The sequence below is a fragment of the Physeter macrocephalus genome, chromosome 21 (genome assembly GCF_002837175.3).
Source record: "Physeter macrocephalus isolate SW-GA chromosome 21, ASM283717v5, whole genome shotgun sequence".
Lineage (NCBI taxonomy): Eukaryota > Metazoa > Chordata > Mammalia > Artiodactyla > Physeteridae > Physeter > Physeter macrocephalus.
The window spans coordinates 76,360,237-76,379,267 of record NC_041234.1 but is presented as its reverse complement, the minus strand read 5'-3'; the positions used below and the strand labels follow the sequence as shown (position 1 = coordinate 76,379,267).

At 39.1% G+C, this 19,031-nt stretch overlaps 1 protein-coding gene across 3 annotated transcripts in view; it reads left to right on the top strand.

Moving 5' to 3' along the window:
* Nucleotides 1–19,031, top strand: part of PCDH19 (protocadherin 19) — a 104,069-nt gene that overhangs the window by 61,845 nt on the left and 23,193 nt on the right. For 2 of the 3 annotated variants that reach the window (XM_007109678.3, XM_007109677.3), the window contains one exon: nucleotides 467–639. In XM_007109678.3, coding sequence (XP_007109740.1) covers nucleotides 467–639 — 173 coding nt within the window. The remainder of the gene's footprint in view (nucleotides 1–466; nucleotides 640–19,031) is intronic. The other variant, XM_007109679.3, reaches the window with a different exon arrangement.

The window sequence follows — 19,031 nt, the reverse complement described above, 5'->3', positions numbered from 1 at the left end:
TGTAAATGTGAATATTAATAGCACCTGTCTCTTATAGAGTTGTGATTATTAAAATAGTTAACTCATGTCAAGCACTTAGAACAGTGCCTCATGCACAGTAATCCCTCAGTAAACATTAGCTGTTTTTATTTTAATTTGATTATATAAGAAGAGAAAAAAAACCTTCTGAAATGATGATATTTTTTGCAGGTGGTTGTTTCAGAGTTGTAGCTTCTTCCGCCTCACCCGTAGCGATGCTATGAAGATAAGTGAATGAAAGTATTAGCTGCATCAGCATCCAGTAGTGGGAACCTCTCTACAATGTTAAGTTCCGTGATCTTTAAACAGAAATTTCTCTTCCTTCTGCCCTGTTGGACAATCCAGTTGCTCTTGGCCTCACCACAGAGCTGACATCATCCTGGCTCTGAAAGATTTTAAAAAATCAGATCTATCACAGTTATAAATTATTATTATTTCTTTAACCCAGCAGCTCCACCTTCAAGGACTTAGAGGGCAACAGCCTGAAGGATAGCGGCCATGAGGAGAGTGACCAGACCGACAGTGAGCATGATGTCCAGCGAAGCCTGTATTGTGACACTGCTGTCAATGATGTGCTGAACACCAGTGTGACCTCCATGGGATCTCAGATGCCTGACCATGGTAAGGGCTGATCGGCTGTAAGTTGCAACCATAGATTCCAAAGAACCCAGGATGTTTGGAGGCTCACTGCATTACTTTACTATAATGAGTGTATTTTCCTACAGGGTTTTGAGATGTCCTGACACCTGTTCAGACTCTTCTTCACCCTCCCTGAGTGGATCCCCTATGATCATATAACGTTCAGGCATTTAAAAGCCAACTACCTATACATATTGCATACATACTCATCAATCATAACTGCACTGCACACATAGGAAATTAGCAGATGCCTTCTCACTAGGAATAAATGCCTCTTTTTGCTTTAGTACATGAATTGGACTGATCAGTTGAGTTGCAGAGAACACAGCACTTATGACACCAAAAGGGTGAGTTTTATTTCCATATCAAGTTGGTTAACTTTGCCCAGAAAGAGACTCTGTTCTCTGACCACAGATTGCATACTCTTTACTGAGGAGAGAGTACAAAACTTCCCATTTTGTCTATGGGGCTGTGATGCCAAATCCCTCTAGCTACCATGCAAATGCATGCCATTGTTCATAGGAGAGACCAGGGTAAGAAAACATGGCTGACTTAATGTAACATTCTGTGCATGTCAAAAATGCCTCAAAGCACATGTCAGGAATGGCATCCTCATGTATGAAGAAGAGTCTTTTGGGGAACTCAGCCACACATGCTTTAGCAAGAGGAGCCAAGCATAAACCAGGGTATAAAAACATTAGCAGAGTTCAGCTAAGGCAGAATGTTCAGATGGACTTGGGCACAAATGTCATTTTCAATGTTTTACTGATGCAAACATGCTAGGCAAACAGCCTGTCTTTTTCAATTAAGAACTATGAACTATGAATTCAGCTTGGTGTTTAGGCTCAGTGAAGGTTCAGAATGCTTGGCTATGTCTTGAGAGAAGCTAGATGCAAGCTCAGCTGGAAGCCCCACTGCTAAAAGTCTTAAAGATGAGAAAACAAAATATGGTGATTATGTGCTGGTCTTCAGCTGTTTCATTTCCCTGTAAACATCATTAAATGCTTTTGTTTTGGTCTTGTAAATGAATCCAAAGGAAAAGAAAAATGTACGATCCACAAAATAAAATGTTTTCTATGGAGAAAAAGTTAGTCACTGTAGATTCTATTAAATTGTTTAATCCATCCCCTCCCCAGCAGATCCAAGTGTCAAAGTCTATAATATATATAAGCTACTGATTGTACACTGCTGCCTTCCCTCATCGGTGAGTGGTGCCATCCGCAGAGATAATATACTTTCTGGGTAACCTTACTAAGACTAAGACATGAAAAAATTAAACATTTATATAACTGAAACAGAGGCTATTTGATTCTCAGAGGATTAGCAACGTGTCACAGGATACAGACTGATATGTATCATTTACTAGTCTTGTGTCTCAAAGAAATGCTTTTTCATTTGTATCAGAAAGGGTTTTAGTTAGATGCTCTCTAAAATGAAATGACCCCAGGAAAAGAAATAGTCATAATTGATTCTCACTTTGTGCCTGGCTAGAACAACATCTGTTTTAGTTTTTTGTCACATGTCTCTAGGAAAATAGTACCAGTGGACTGCAGCTAATTTTTCTGAGGGAGTGTTTCTTACAAAAGGGATGTATTGTGTATAGATACTGTAGATTTGTAATAATGAGATTCTAAAGCAAATGTGTGGCATTATCCCAAGACTCTCCTATGTTTAAGATGGGGATTACACACACACACACACACACACGCACACACACAAACACACACGCACACACACACAATTTTTTGCTCTTCTGTTTTGGCAACACTTTTACATTTTGTTTCTCAATATTCGATTCTTATCTGTGTATCTTCATTTTTTCCATTATTCTAGCAGTGGCTAAACCTTGAACCAACCCTCGGGTTTGTTCTTTTCAATTTGGTTGAGTCATTAAAGTTTAGTTACAAAGGGAATTCAGGCCTTGTTTACATCTCTGGCTCTACGTTATGATATCCCAGTACTACTGAGCTTTCCATAATGGTACTTAATTGTATCCCCAATCAACTCTAGGCTAGCCACATAGGTGGTGTCACCAGTTTACTTGGGTTGAATATTGCTACCTCAAACAATAGCAATGATTCAAAAATTAACGTTTTCTAGCATTTTCTCAAACTTGGATTCATATAATAAATGTTTTTTATTTTATCCTAAGGCACAGTGGTCGAAAGACAATCACTGACTGATTGCATTTTGATTGCCCCAACCAAACACATCTGTGAGCTGGGTCGGGGGGGCAGTTATTATGGAATGGCAGGAATCTCTTCTTTCTGGATTATTATCAATCCTGGTTTCACTCTCGACAAGCCTAAAACCAGGTCAGTGGGTTGATGAACTGGCTGAGATGAATTTCCTGGTTGCCAGGTGACTGAATTACATTTATCATCTGCAGTGCCTTTGAATTAATATGTCTCAGCTTGTCCCCCATACTGTAGCTCTTGTCATGGCTTCCCAGAAAAGAAGGTGATGGAACATTCTTTATCCTGTACTTCTACTGGTATATGGCACTTTTTTGCAATGCTATCTCTCTATAGCTCTCAGAGTGCCTTGAGAACAAGTAAGTGTTATCACTCAGCAGATTTTACCACCTGATCTGGTTCCTGATGTGATTTGGTGCTGAGCTGGGGAGTCGCACTCAAATCTTTTAACCATTGTTTTCCCTCCCTGAATTTGAGTTATTTGGTAAAATTACCACCTTCTGGCAGGGACAAAAATTTCTCACTATGCAATTTCTGCAGACAATCTCTAAGAAGAATAGCCAAAAAGTAGGGTGGTCAGAGATGCCAGAGGCTCATGGGTTTGTTGCACAATTGGGGGTTTCACTGGGCTTGAATCTCTTCCTGTCAGGGTTATTTTTGGTTTGAATAGTGCTGGGTTAAGAGGCTTTTGTCTCCTTGCTTCTTGGCATGGCCATTTGTGATGACTTGGATATCCCATTATGTATACTCAAATGTGTAGTCCTGATATGAAATTAGAGTTTATAGGTTCATGTCTTAGAACCGTACATACTAGTCCCAAGCCCAACCAATTTGTTTCAAATCACACTCAATCTCTTACCTTATGATTTTAATTATTGATTATAAATTCATCAGCTGAAAAGATGACTCTAATTGCTCTAATATGCACCTAATTTGGAATTCACTACAACACTGAATTGGTTTCCCCTCCCATGCTAGTTGATACCAAATGGAAGCAACATACAGAAATGTGTGATAACATCTAGCTGATTTTGACATCTAAAATCACCAAAATGCAATATAATGATTGCTTTATTTCTGGGAGTGTAGGTTCTTCTGCATGTTCCTAAACTTGTTTATTTGCTAGTTTCATCTCCTGAATATCATTTAACATGTTTGTTGTGTAAAACATGGATTTGAAGAACTTGATCTGTGTCTAATGTAACCACTGTTGCAAATTAGCATTGAAAATGTTCTGTAGACTGCATACTATGCATATTCTCGTTTCAACCACAGGTGTATTAAGACATTTACACTTTCAACACTCTACCAACAATGTGTAATTTAATTTCCTCTAGGCTTTTAATGAAATTATGATTCAGTGACTGAACATCCTTTCCTTATCCTCTTACCTATCCCCCGACTCACCTCTCACCTCACTAAATTTCCAAACACTCATTTCAATTAATCTCTTAGCCAAATAGGGAGTTCTCAATGGAGACTATTTTGTGACATTGCAAAGCAGTGTGCTGCTGGGCTCCAGAAATGGTAGCATGAACCAGATGTTCATAGAGTAATTGAAAATTCCATTTTATCAGAATAGCATTTGCTGTCAAAAAGTTTTATCTTTACTTCAACAAAGAGGTTGATTAGCTCCCCCTGGACCCGAATTAGCATCTTTCAGGCTAGATATACTGTTTTGCAATTCATGTGGTTATTTCTCCCCTGGTTTTGCCATATAGAATCTTTTAAAGGTGTCTTTAGCCTCTTGAAAATATACCAGGTAAAATGTTTAATTACTTGAACACAGTAATGTATATGTATACAGTGTTTCTATATATATGACTTGCAGGTATTTTTCATCTTGCCTCAGGTATACAGCATTCTAACCAGACAGGAACAATCCATGCATAGATATATATTATTCATTCATTCAGCAATATTTTTGAGTGCCTACTATATGTCTGGCTCTGGGAATGTGTCAACTACTTCTGTTATTGACTGTGAAAGTTATCTTTTTAGCTTTGCTTATCCGGGTTTTACTGGGGTGACCAAGGTCAGCTCAATGATGAAATGAATAATTCTTTCTGATTTTAGAAATCATCATAAGAATAGAGCCTGGGACTAATAAAAGCCTTATTAATATTGTGCCAATCAAGTAAAAGAAACAGTAAAAGAAGACTGTTACACTCAAGATCTTATTTTTAGTAAGAGTATCACGAAAGATTCTTCTTTGACGTTCTAATTTGAACAGTGTCACAATGTTAAACATTTTCTTTTTAAATCCATCTACTCTGAGATTGAACTTCCTGCTTACATTTAGTTACTGTCATTGTAAGATGGTTGGTTTAATCTCTGACATGCCCAGTTACCTTGCTGGTTAAGAGGTACTCAGTGATACTCAATACCCAGTCTCCCTTTCATTCTGACATCCAGGACCTTTATCCATTCTCAGTCTCAGCAATGGCTGGGTAGGTGGGAAGAGAAGTGACAGGTGGATGCTTTTGTTTATTTCAACTACATTGCTGCACCAGATAATTGAACTCCTTCCAAAGCATTATTTACATTTTATTGGCAAGGTAGCCGCTAGAATAAAACGTTGTCCTTAACTAATGGAAACATCCATGCTCTTAGCAGTTGTTTACTAGCATTATTTTGGCCTGGGCCTTTTGGTCAGATAATTCTTTTCGGACAGCTCTGTTCATCTGCTTTGAAATAAAAGCACTATTTCTTTTCTTAATATAATAATGTTTTCCTGATCCACCTGGAACTTTTAGTTGTCTCATAGTCATTGTCTATTTTAAAATTTATTACTATTAATAATCACTTGTAGTACGAGATTCATTACTCATCACGAGAATAAATGCCAAGGGCTTTCTCTACTGGTTGACACTAAGAATTTCTATATTTCTGAGTACTCGGAAAGCATTGGAGGATGGAGGCTATATAAAGGGAGCACACTGAACAGTTAGGAGTTTCATTCTCTAGGAGTTTATGACCCAACAGCACAAATGGTCCAGTATGGAATAGACTACATAGGATCAGTGGAAATTAATTAAGATTATTTGAGCTGGAAAGCAAAGTGCATTTCAAAAGACAGTTTGGTGTAATGGGATCCATTTGGAGGAATAGTGGAAGCCAGGCCCCGACATAGTATGCAAGATAAAATTATGCTCTATGTGGGTGATTTGCTAGTTGAATTTTTTTCCAATTGCTTCATGATGAAGCAAGTTCTATAGGCCATGATAAGTAGGGACACTGCCAATAGGACAACAGATGAGAAGCAAATCAAGTTGTTGTATAGGGCTAGATCATATGGTTGATTCACATACTCAAAAAGTCCATTGAAATATCAAGATCCTTATTTTCTTTGGGTCTCTCAATCTATTTAACATTATTTCTCTCCTATCATAAGATGGTTAAGGACCATAAATAAACTCCATCAGAATGGGAAAACATGAATCTGAACTTTCTGTTTAAATATTTATGAAGTATTTTTTCTGTCATCTTCCCTTTAACCCTTTTATTATGAAATAAATATGAAGAATTGAGTCATAATTTAAAAAGCAATTTCAAGAATACCAAAATCATGTATTATTCTTTTATTGCATTGTAGGCAAAATACTTGTGAGATGGCTTTCCTTTCTTACTGTAGATGCTTTTTGTCATCCAGGATCAGGTCTTTAAAGCCCCAGGTATTTTTGGTCTCTGTCTTCACCAGATGGCTCATTGCCTGTTTGTTCATTTTGGGCCAAGAAAAGCTAATTTGACACATCCACTTTTGAAATGTGGCTTGACAAGAAAGTCTTTTCAATTTCTATTCCTACCCCAAGGCTTACCCCCAATAAAACTTCAGCCGTGGAAAAATCACCAGGCACCAAATTGGAAAAGGTTTGAACTGGCCTTTAGAGCCATCAGAAAAGTTACTTTTTAGAGACTTACGCACAGCTTAAAGTGGGTAGACAGAACAGATGCTTTTGCAATTGGGCAGAATGGAACCCCCTCCCTGCCAACTAGTTATTCTGCCATGAAGAGAGAATACAAAGCAGTTCCCCACGGCTTCTCATAAAGAGATTATCAGTGAGATACCAGTCTCTAGAGTTGTTTTGGAGCAAATCCTTTGGGACTAGACATTTGTGTGCAAGTGACAAAGTCAGAAGGGTGTTGTGGGATTTTAGGTTTTATGGTGAACACTGGACTTCACCCCAAAACGTGCACCCCAAAAATCTACTCTTGTAGTTAGAGGAATAGGTGAGATGGTAGGTAGCAGAGGTGATTTGAAAGGCACTGAATTCAGAAGGGGCCAAAAGAGTTTGTCATAAAATGAACTCTGGGTGAATTCATTCAAAGTTTGGTCTCATTGAGGTGGCCTCATGAAAGACACTTTGTCTTTTGTGGGTTCCTTGTTATCAGAAATAATAATTCTACTCCATTATTCTTCACAACGGTGTAGACAACAAACTTGTAAACTGTTAAATTTGAAATAATAGACAACACCATCTTATTGTTAGTTCTTTTAAATCTTAATAATATCCATTTTCATGGCAAATGAGACTCTTTATGTTCCTGTCTGAGTTGAACGGGGAGATATTCATTTTGGAAGAAGTTAAAACCTTAAAAACACATTCATCTCCCCCTACCTCAGTTAGCTAAGCCTTAGATTCTTTCTAATTTGTGGTTTAGTAACTAGACTCTAAGTCATGCAGCAGTGCAACTGTAATCTACTTTAAAATAAAAGCATAACCTATTATACTGCTTCCCTTTTAATAGATATCTGTAAACAAACACTACTATAATCACCTGGAGAAACTTGGTAACCTTAGTTGATTACAGCAAGGCAGCTTCCCAGCCATGAGTTTGCAAATTCAAATCCAGTGTCAGAGATACATTTTTCCAATGTGTGGCTGCTTTCGCCGCTTCTAATCTCATATAGTCTCTCCTTTCTGTCCTTAGGTTGCATAGTAATAGATGTGTGACCACTTGCTTTCTTCCCTCCTCTTTCACCCTGTGGAATTTCCAACCTGTGTGAACAATAGAACCTTTCCTTTTTAATACGTGTAAAAGGGGGAAAAGAGGAATGGTAGAGGTTCCAAGATACTCAGACTGGTCAAACTGTTCTAAGACATCACCACCTGCTGTTTTTAATCATTAATGAGGCTGTCAGTTGCTCTAATCTGGGAGGTGAACCAAAAGAATGGTTTTGATTTTAATTTAATTTAAAAATCAGCTTATTGGAAAAAAAATGCCTCCAGCTTGTAAGAGTCAGGTTGCCCACTGTTGATAAACTAAAGTAAGTCAGATGCAGAAGCAGAACCATGATTCATATGCAAATGTGAACTATTTTAAATTTGGGGAACTATTATTATTATCATCACTAGCTAGAAAATTTGGTCCTTTTAATTCAAGGACCCATTTTATTTCAGAGACATGCTTCATATAAATATCTGTTCCATTTTTTTTTTCTGGAAGAAAAACTGATGCACCAAGAATTTGAAAACTTTATTCACGTCAGAACACAAATCAATGGCAAAGTCCGGAGTGAAACCCAAAGTGCAGATTATTTTGCTTGACTCACTGCCCATCAGACTGTACATTTTAGAAGTTGAGTGATTATCTGTGAGTACTCTATTAAGTTTGTGTTTTCTTACACTGGATGATTTTGCTTAGCGGCAAAATGAGAATTCAGAAATATGGTGTCTATGCACAAATTGGATCTTAAAGACCTGGAGCCAGACCTTTGTTTGTGCCAACTGTCAACTTAGAAGGTTTCATTATGCCTTTCAGAGCTTCACCAAACACTTTCAGATTTATAATTGATGTCAACTGAAGTTGAAGGCAAAGAAAACCTGCCTTATTTGACTGCAGAAAATGTTACCTTACTGTTGGGCTCTAGTTAGCTGTAGGGTAGGTGTATCGAATCACACTAGCCTTCTGCTAACACAGCAAGTGAGCACTTCCTGAATTCAGCTGATAATCAATCTAGGCAGCTAATGAGTTCGCAAACAGACTGAGCTGCTGGAGCTGGCACCAGGAAACCACCATTCCAAACTAACCATCTCTTATTAACCTTTTGGTGTTTCCTTTGTGATGCTAATTAGAGACTCATAAAACTATCTGCTTTGGATCTTTGGTTTAAAATCCAGTTTTCAAAGAAACACAGTCTACTTTAAGGCTTCCATTAGTATGGTGCCCCTCATGGAGGAAAATGACTGACTTGCCGTTTAAGTAAGGTTTGCTTAATTAATCTCTAATGTTCCAGCAATTAAAATGCCAGAAAAAGTTGCTTCTGTAGTTGGTATAATTTATAATGCTCTCCAGATTCGGGTGGTATTGAAGTGGGTGGCAGTTGTTTCTACCAACATTATAGGTTGATGGTCTGAAGGTACCCATTCCCAGGCTGTAACCCTGTCTGCCAGACTCCCTGTCTGCCTTCTGTGTTAAGCTAAATTCCTCTTGATTGACTAAGGGTGTTAGAGGTGTGTTTTGCTTCTTTTCTGCAGGATGATGAGCCAAGGAATGAGCATTGTACTTTTGGCGGGGGAAGTCTTCTATATTTAAAGAGCTGTTTAAGTCAAAATGATAGGTTATCAACTGGGCCTACCCAACATTCAAACGATTACATTTGCATGATGAAGATGAAGGAGCAGCATTCCTTTCTGCTATTGTCCCCCATCCCACTCCCTCGTTGATAGTTTCTACACCCAGAAATAAGTGTCACTGAGGAAAGAGCATTGTGAGATAAGTGTTCAAAACCTGTTGGACTCATGTCTTCATCCTGTGCTTTTATCCATCTACAGCACCTTTAACTGCCTCATTTCTCTCTCATTGTTGTAAAGAAAAATTATCTAAAATGAACAACTTACATGATCCTAGGGGACAGAACCTTTAGACGAGGAATTGGCTGTCTATTAAATAAGTGAGCTTGGCAAAGTTAGACATTGTTTTACTTAATTTAGAAAAGTGGTACTTTTTCCAGAAGCCTAATGTTAATTATGTAGGATCCTTTAGAGATTAAAATACCTATACCAGAAATGCAGACACAGAACCTAATAGTCTACCTGCAGCATTACTTAGAGCCCCCTTTGGTATCTTAATATTCCACTTAACATAGAATGTTTGAAGTCCTGAAAAGTCCCCCAAATCATCGTGAAAGGGAGTTCATGTTATATCATTTATCTATTACAGCAACCCTGAGAGGGAGACAAGTGTAGAATTTAAAAAAGTTAACAGAGGAGTGACAGCCATTTAAAATGAGACTCAAAATCAAAATCCTAGCTGATTAAGAAAGGTAGACAAGGTTAGAATGAAGAGTTGAGAGAAATGAAATAAGATACAAATATCTGTGGTTGAAAGTAAGGTCGGCAGGGACAGGAGAGGCATAATCCAGACAGACTATCTAGCTAATCCTCATAGGTAAACCGGAGAATTCTAATTGTCATTAGAGTTTTCCAGACAGACAGTGTCCCATCAATTCAAGCTCCAACTAATATAAGCAAGTCCAGCTTCTACCCTGATCCATTTTCCTCAAGATCGACACCACTAGCCTGCCTGTAAATCTGAAGGCAAGCATAGCATCATAGTGACTACAGATTTTAGAATAAGACAGATCTAAGTTCCATGCTTATCTTTGCTTCTTAATAGCTATTAACCTTACTCAAATTACTTATTTTTGGGAACCCTCAATATTCTCATCTATGAAATAGGAGTAAACATAGAAATTATCAGGGAGGTTGTGAGATGATCCAGGTAAAGCACTTAGTGTCACTTCCTGGAACATAGTAAGTGCTCAAAAATAAAACTTGCTATTATTACTACAGAGATTCAATCAGTGAAATATCTACTTTCCATGATTTCAGGGACACCACTGTCCAGAGCCTCTCATCTGCTTGCTGCTATCTATGATACCTTTAACAAAGGGTCAGGCATTTCATTTTACAATTATAGCTCAAATTTCAAGCAGCCCATGGGAAGAGGGAATGCATTTATTCAAATTCACACTAAGTTGTAAATGACTGCTATTAGATTGTTTCTAAGTTTGGAATTTGGTGTGTGTGTGGGGGTGGTTTCTAGAATATTGAAGACTGAGTCTCAGCAGGTGGGGGAAGCACAGAAAAGGAGTGCCAAAGATGACAACCTCATGAGTTCACCCAGATCTATCAATGTCCAAATGAATGCTGGATAATTATTTGATTTACTCGCTGTGAAATATCTGAATGCTGAAAAGCTGCCTTCACTATCACATCATGTTTCTGAATTAGCCCAGACTTTGGTTTGAGAAATTAAAGGATGTCCACTAAAGGTTCTTATTGATGCTGAAAACTTGGCCTCTGTGCACAGGTGCCAAATAGAATCTTCGAGACAGAGTTTTGGGTGAAGTAGAAAAGAATAGCTTTGTTGCTTTGCCAGGCAAAGGGGGACACAGCAGGCTCCTGCCTCAAAAACTGTGCGTCCCAACCCGGGAAGATTTGGTGAGGAGTTTTATAGCAATGGTTCAACAGTGGGGTTGCTGATGAGGATCAGGGTGCGTGCAGGGCCTGCACTCCCTTCTGGTTTCAGGTGGTCTCCTGATGAGTTTCTCTAGATTATTCAAACTGTGATCTTCTCTGGAATGAAGAATGCTAAAATCTTCTATTTGTTGGGGGTTTTAGTTCTTTACAGAGCTCAAAGATATTGTTATGTGTATCCTTGAGGCGGAACCAGGACCCTGCCGTAAGGCTGCACTATTGTTTCTTGGCTGCTCCTCCTTTGTCTCTGCATCCCCTCCCTTCCCTGATTAGCAACTGTTTGAATCTGCCCTTTGAAACTCAGGGAAGGTCATGGAGGCTGGAGTCTATTCCCTACAAACAAGAAATGGGGGACATGGAAAGGCTTCTGTGCCCAGGAGCCCCACAGTGTCCTGCTTGGTTTCATTGTGGAATTTGAAAGAGAGGTCCATGTTAATCTACATTACAAAATGCACATATTCTTGAACACCTGTGGTGAGGCAAGCAAAGTTCTAGTTCTTTTCTGTTGGCATTGACTCTGCTTTGCCTTCCCTCTGCAAAAATGTGCATGTTCCAACCCCCAGGGGCTCTATCCTTCCCTGCTCTCCTTCTCTTGCCTCACTGCTCTTAAGTGGCTAATTGGACATCATTTTGATTCTTTTTGTTTGTTTGTTTGTTTGTTTCTACCTCATGCCCAGACTTTCATTAAAAAATAAATGAGGAGATACATTTTTCATTTCTAGTTCTCCTCTAGAAGTCACCCTGCAAAGGATCATTTCTATTCTTTTTTTTCTGCCAATGGACTGAAAAATGCCCAGCTCCTACCTGAACGGTCATATCTCCTTGTCATATGAATGAGCTCACAGCAGGTTCATGGGGACAATGTCATCTGAGCAATGATGGGAATTTATGTGCCTTTGGATTTCTGCCTCTTTTTTGTAATGAAAAAAATGAATTTGTTAATGATAGAAAAAAAACTCAGCCAAAGCCCCTTATAAAATCCTCTCTATATAAATGCCAGGAGAGAGCCATTCAAACACACAGTTGATAAATGAATTTTCTTTTTCTTTTTCTTTTTACTCATGCCTTGCTTAGAGCTGTTTGTCTTATATTAAGGTAAGTCAGGTAGCTCATCTTCACTGGTTATAGTGTGTTGAGTTTAGCTGGCAGGCTGTGGTTTTGTGGCATAAAATGCTTTGGCTTGTAAGGGACCTTATGTTTGTGTTTGCCAATAAATGGAGATGGACAGAGAGAGAAAGAAAGAATGAGAGAGGGAGAGAGTGAGAACACGTACAGAGACTAGTGTGGAATTAGGGATATGCAAAAAAGACTTATAACACAGGAACATGCACTGTGTTTAAAAAAGGCAGATTCTGAAAAACAAAACCAAACTTCCCTAGCTTGAACTTAACATTCTATGATCAGTGTAACTGGAAGGGCATAATTTTTGCCTTTCTAAAAATCCAAATCCACATGATATTGCAAAATGCTAGAAAGATCATTATAGCCCTAAAATGATTTAATACCATGTTGCCCAGGGGAAAGAGAATTATAGTTTTCACTCTATTATTTATTCATCACAGCGCCCTGGGTAAGTCACTAACCTCTCAAAATCTTAATTCATATATTTATAGAGAGGCTGATGAGCAATGTTGCAATAATATTTCTAGGATCAATAACCAAAGTGCTATTTATATGTGTATAATACTTTTTCTTGGTACAATATAATTGTGAGTCAGCTATTTTTTTTCTCTGCCCTTCTCCTGCTTGACCTTTTGACCTGAGCACTTTACTATCAGCACAATCTAGTTTAGCAGATAAACACTGACCTGAGAGTCAGGGGATTTTGGTTCTCATTATATTCCACAAATTCATAGCTGTGCAACTGTATGCAAGTTACTTGTCCTGTCCAGTCTTTGGGTTTCTCATCTGTAGAACAGAGGCTATTGGTAGTACCTAATAGGGTGATTGTAAGGATTAAATGAGATAATGCACGTAAAAAACTTAGATAAGTACCTTCTTTATAGTAGACACACAAAGAATCATGGTGGTAAGATGAAGCTAATGAAATCATTCTCCTTCTTGGCTTATTTCCCCTCTTCACTTATGCATGTCTCTTTCTTACTTTAAAATCCTCTTGGGCAAAATTTAAGTCCTATAAGAATCCATTCTTGACTGATCTCTCCTTTATTTGGTACCTCTTCAACAACTATATACACAGTTTATATCACATTAATTTGCATTTTACCTATTTTTTTTTAATGTAAAATGAGGGGGTTGGTAATTGTTAGGACCTTTCAACTTCCAAGCTCTTTTTATTCTGCATTTTGGGTTCTGGGCATAATCTTTTTAGATTCCTGAGCACACAGCCATTTGCCAGTGGATCTGTAATGAGTGCCATACTCAAGTTAACAGACGTATGGTGTGCTTGCTTTGAGGGGTAATTGCTCTTTCATCTTAATTTTCTCCCTTTGGCGTTCCTTTCTTGGAAACTGCTCAATGGCAATGTCATGAAGCATGGGGTGAAAATCAAACTGAAGTAGCAGGTCACTTGTCTATTTCAGGAAAAATTACAGTTAAAAAGTAAGGATCAGTTTAGTTCTACCAAGGGAGGGGCTTTTCACCCTAGTATTAAAGGCCAAATAAGTCTAAGGACACAATGAACTTAGAATGTCTGTTCATTCCTCTTTTCCTAAGCAAGTTGGCTATACCTAGTTGATAACTGTCTTCATTTTCCTTAAACAATGTTTAAGACTCCTCCTCCTCGGCTACCATGTCACACCTCTCACAGTCAATCTGTTCTTCTTAAAATCTAATACTCTAAGCCAAATCTGGTGTCCTTTCTTCTATGGCATCAGTTGTAAACTGCTCACTTTACTATAGCCTTTCCCTCCCCCTCCTCCTCTTCCCTCCCTCACCTTTTTCCCTTGATGTTTCTTATTTAGTTCTTTCTCCAACCCTCCCCCTTTTAAGCTCAGCCTAATTCCATCCTCTTTTCTTCTAGGGACAGCTTCTCTTTCACCATTATATTTTTATGAAAAACAGAGATATTTTCAATGACATCGAGTAAGAATTGTTTTGGTTGTAGTGGTTCAGTGTTCCTTTATGGGAGATTTTTATGGCTTCTTTTCATTTAGTAGAGTTGCCTTCTTTATTACTTTTCCCCTCCTCCCACACAGCTCATAGCACTCCTATGACTAGAGAAGACCCGTAGTGAACAAATGTCGATTAGTTCATCGTTCTGAACACTACCAAACAACAGATGCCAGCCACCAATGTTTGATTCCCAGGGCAGTTCTCATCCACCCCATTCTACAGATGCCGGAGGTGAAATGATTTACTCTAAGACAGGGCAAGGATCAGAAGAGAGTTTGTGTTTCCTGGATTTGTTATGTGACTCCAGGGCATTGTTCTGTTTTTCCATTTGAAATCTCAAAGGCTACTGGGCTGGCAGGAAGTTTTCATTCCTGTTATGAAAGGGCTGCCTCTTCCAGTTTAGAAGAGATGTTGCTTAGGGAAATTGCAGCAGAAAATGGCAGTGAAGCCAGAAAGATCAGGGAGTCAGAAGCATTACTATAAGATGGGAGGAAAGAAATGTCTTGCCTAACTAGCTCAGGGGGCATGTTTGATAGTACCTGGGTGTGTCTACAGTATATCTGTATAGATATTGGCCTTTCACTTTGTTTCTTACATTTTACTCTTTGAGTTGGTCTGCTGTGTAATCTGTGTCACTGGCAATTCCATTGACCACAACACTTCAGTTGAATCACAGCTTGAGTCTTCTTGAAGTTTCCTTCCCTCTAACCTTGATGATTTCTTGCTCTTGTTGGGGCTTGAAAAAATGCCTGATGAAATTCAAATCTTTAGCTTCTGTTCCCCTCATCATTTCCTCTGATCTGGGCTATTTTGGGTCAAATGTTTTCATTAAGATAAATGTCCTAAGTTTTATCATATGGTTTCATTCTTTTTCACTTATTGGACTGCAAGCTTGCTGAGACCCAATCATTCTAGATTGGCTTGTTCTTTGTGGTACTGTATGGGCATTTTGGTGATAGTCATTTCTCAAAGATGACCTAAAAATATTTTCCACATTGTTAAAACACCCTGTGATCATTCTTCGCTAGAGTCTGTCATACAGAGTGAAGTAAGTCAGAAAGAGAAAAACAAATACCATATACTAACACATATATATGGAATCTAAAAAAAAAAAAGGTTCTGATGAACCTAGGGGCAGGACAGGAATAAAGATGCAGACGTAGAGAATGGACTTGAGGACTTCCCAGTATTTATTAAGGTGTTTTCTATTTTTTTTTCTTTTTATTGTGGTTTTTGTTGTTTGGGGAAAAGCCCTGATTCAGGCATCTGGATTCAAGTCCTGGATCTGTTACTAACTCCATTTGTGATCTTAAGCAACTTACTTCCTCATTTTGGGCCCCAGTTTCCTCATCTGTAAATGAAGAGTTTGGACTGGAATGATTTGTAGGGCTCATTATTGCTGATACTTTATGACTCTTCAATTTTCATTTAGTATGAAAGGATTATTGGGGAAGTAGAAGGCGTGTTGGCTGGATTTTCCTTTGTATTTCTAAAGACCAAGCCAGGATGGGAAATATGACTCAGTCATGGGACTTTGGGTTGTAAAAATCCTTCCATCGTGGCAAGTGAAATTAGGGTGAAACATTGGTGAAGATAGCTTGTATTAAACATTCTGAGTTTCTTCCTTGTCTTTGACTTTTGTTTGCATGTGTTTAGCTTAACTCTGCTTTCAAGTGCGTGCATTTTTGTGAAAATGGTCCTCCTATCCTTTTACACCCGATTCATGTTCTCATCTTCCTTCTCCCTTACTGAATCATCGATTTCTGAATAGTTTGCAATGTTCAACTTAATTAGGTCTTTCCCCTAAGTGAAGAACACAGCTGTTCCCTCTCTGATGTTTTGGCAGCTGCCTCTGCCTTTCCCAAAATGGAATGATTAGCTCTTTCTTTCAATTTCTTAGCTGTTCATTAGTTCAGGACTACTAGCCCATCTCCTGGTGATGGAACTCCCAAATCTGATGACCAGAGTTGTTCCCTTTGGTGCCTTTCAATCTTTGGGGGTCTTAATTCACATGAAATGGGGATTTTAGCAATATTTCAGAGCTCCATTTGCCTCATTATCTCCAGTGATTCTGTTGTTCAGCCTTTTGAGACGCTGATTCATCTATGAGGAGAACCTAGGCCAATGTCTCTAATGTGGTTTTGATGGAGAAACAGAGGATAAGAAAGATCCTAAATATACTTTGTCCCTGAATTAAATGGCTCTCATTTGTCCATTTCACAGATTCTCCACCTCAATTCATACGAAACCTTCTTGCCCTTTGGTTTTTTTTTTTGTTGTTTTACTTTTATGTACGCCTGTATTTTAGAAAGAGATTGCTGTTTTTCCCTAGGTGCTTTGATGTTATCTGCCCCTCTGGCCTTTAATTTTATGATGACTCACTTCCACTGTTAACTGTTGGGAATTGCACTTATCATAGCTTGCCCTTACATCTAAGATATCAAGTCAGCTTCTCCACTCCACTCCATCTTCCCTCTCACATTATGTTCCCTGTTAATCAACTGAAAGCGTTTTGTATTGTCGGTTTAGTACTGTCGTTCCAAATGTGTGTGGTGCAGCCTGTTTTTGCTTTCCCGCCCCAAGTGCCTCATTCAATTTAATTCCTCATACTTAGCATATTAGGCATCTTGTCAATATTTCCTTTCTGAGGTCTATTTTTTAAATTTGAATGCATTCTGCGTGTGTGGTTTTTTTTTTTTTTTTTTCCCCTTAAGTGATGAGCTCTACTGCAGCAGAGAGTCAGAATTAGCTCTGTGCCTAGGAGGAAAAAAAGCACAGAGGGAAAGAGCATTGCTCACATTCTCAGAAGGAGTATGCGAGGGCGAGCCCTTGGCAAAATTGTGTCTATCGTGCCACTATATCTGTCTTCTCCTTCCCCTCCATTTGGGAACACTGGCATCTAATACTCCCCTTGGGTTTTCTTAGTTTCTGTCACCACTCAGGGCCCTGCATTCTCAGGCTTTGTTTCCTACTTCCCACATATAAACTTATCTGTTTCACGTTCCATTTCCCCAAGGTCCTAATTATTCCAAGGGATCTGCTAAACTTATTGGTCTCTCTTTCCAAATAGCATTTGATATCTTAATGTGATGATAATACAAGGGAATAATTAATGGTGGCATTTGGGCCACCAAGGCAGCCTGATGAAGGTGATCTCTTTAACATGGGATCTTTCCCAGCATCCCTTCCTTTATATCCCACCAGTAGTTGGCTACATGGTCTAAGGATAAGGACAGCTTGGACTCCATCTATGCCAAAGAGTTAGAGCTTCTTGACCTAAACATGTATGGAGTTCTTCCTTTGTGCCAGGTACTCTTTAGCTTGGTTTACATGCATTTTTACTTTTAACCACCCCAACAACCCCAGGAGGTCAGTGGGGTTATTCCTATTTTACAGATAGAAGAAAAAAAACTAAGGCACAGAGAATAACTTTAAGTAATTTCCCGATAGGGCTATTAAGTGGTAGAGCTGGGACTTGAACCAGGCAGTCTTGCTCCAGAGTCTACAGTCTACACTCTATGCTACACTGCCTCTGGGAGAGAGGGATGGTGCCTTTTTCAAATGCACACTTCACTGAGAGAAGCTGGCTTCAGGTGTGCTGCAGGGTGGTAAGCTTTCCTTTGGCAAGGAGCAGATTAAGTCTTGAGTTGCTCCAGTAGATCTGACTTACATACACCTCATTCTATATGGACAGAAGCTTGCCTTTGGACACAGTGCTGCATCAGAATGGTTTGCCTTTGCTTTTCTGTACCCCCAAAATTAGCAATGCTAAACATTTTCTTCACCAGTCCCTATGACTTTAGGTCCTCAGCAGGAATGGTTGTCAAATGCCTAGGACCAAACTTACACTCTATCTGTTCTCTACTTTTGGAGCTGATGGAGCTGTGTGGAGGGTTTTCCTTGGTGTTGGCCAGCAGGAACATGACAAACTCAGGGTGGGGGCTCTGTGAAGGGGAGCGCAGACTCACCCATACTCTCAAGGGCCGGAATGGCTGGAAACTGTGCCTCACTAAGGTAGTGCCAGTCTCTCCACTAGAAGTAGTTTTTCAGTGTAGTCACACAGTGAATTGTTTTCTGACATGAATGGTTGTGTTTCCTGTTATTACTGCTTTTCCTACTGGACTGAACTTGTATTGGCTGCTGCTTACTTACTAGCAGACATAAAGCCTCACACCTGTGGGATGCTGCAGGAAGGGGAGTTTTCTTTCCTGGTAGCCGTTACCCCAGTGCTGGGAATTTAATACATGCATTTATTCTTCTTTAGATAAACAGGATTAAATCTAGAATGAAGCAGGGAGCAGTCTTAAGCAGTCTGCATTTTGCATGATTTTCAGGGTCTGCACAGTTCCAGCTGTGTAAACATGATTGAAGAACTTAGGTATTATCTAATAGAGGAGGATTGCAATTTGGGAGAGGCCCACCATGGCTGGGCTGGAGCCAGACATTCTTCTACCCACTCTAGTCCACACCCTGTGAGGTTGGCTTGCTCAGCTCCTAGAGTCAGAAGTGAAGGTGGGGCAGCTGGTGTTAATTATATTGTCTTATAGCTTCTTATCAGTAGGGGATGAAAACTAGGCAAAGGTTAGGAAAATTTAAAGACACATCCTCAAATATGTTCCAG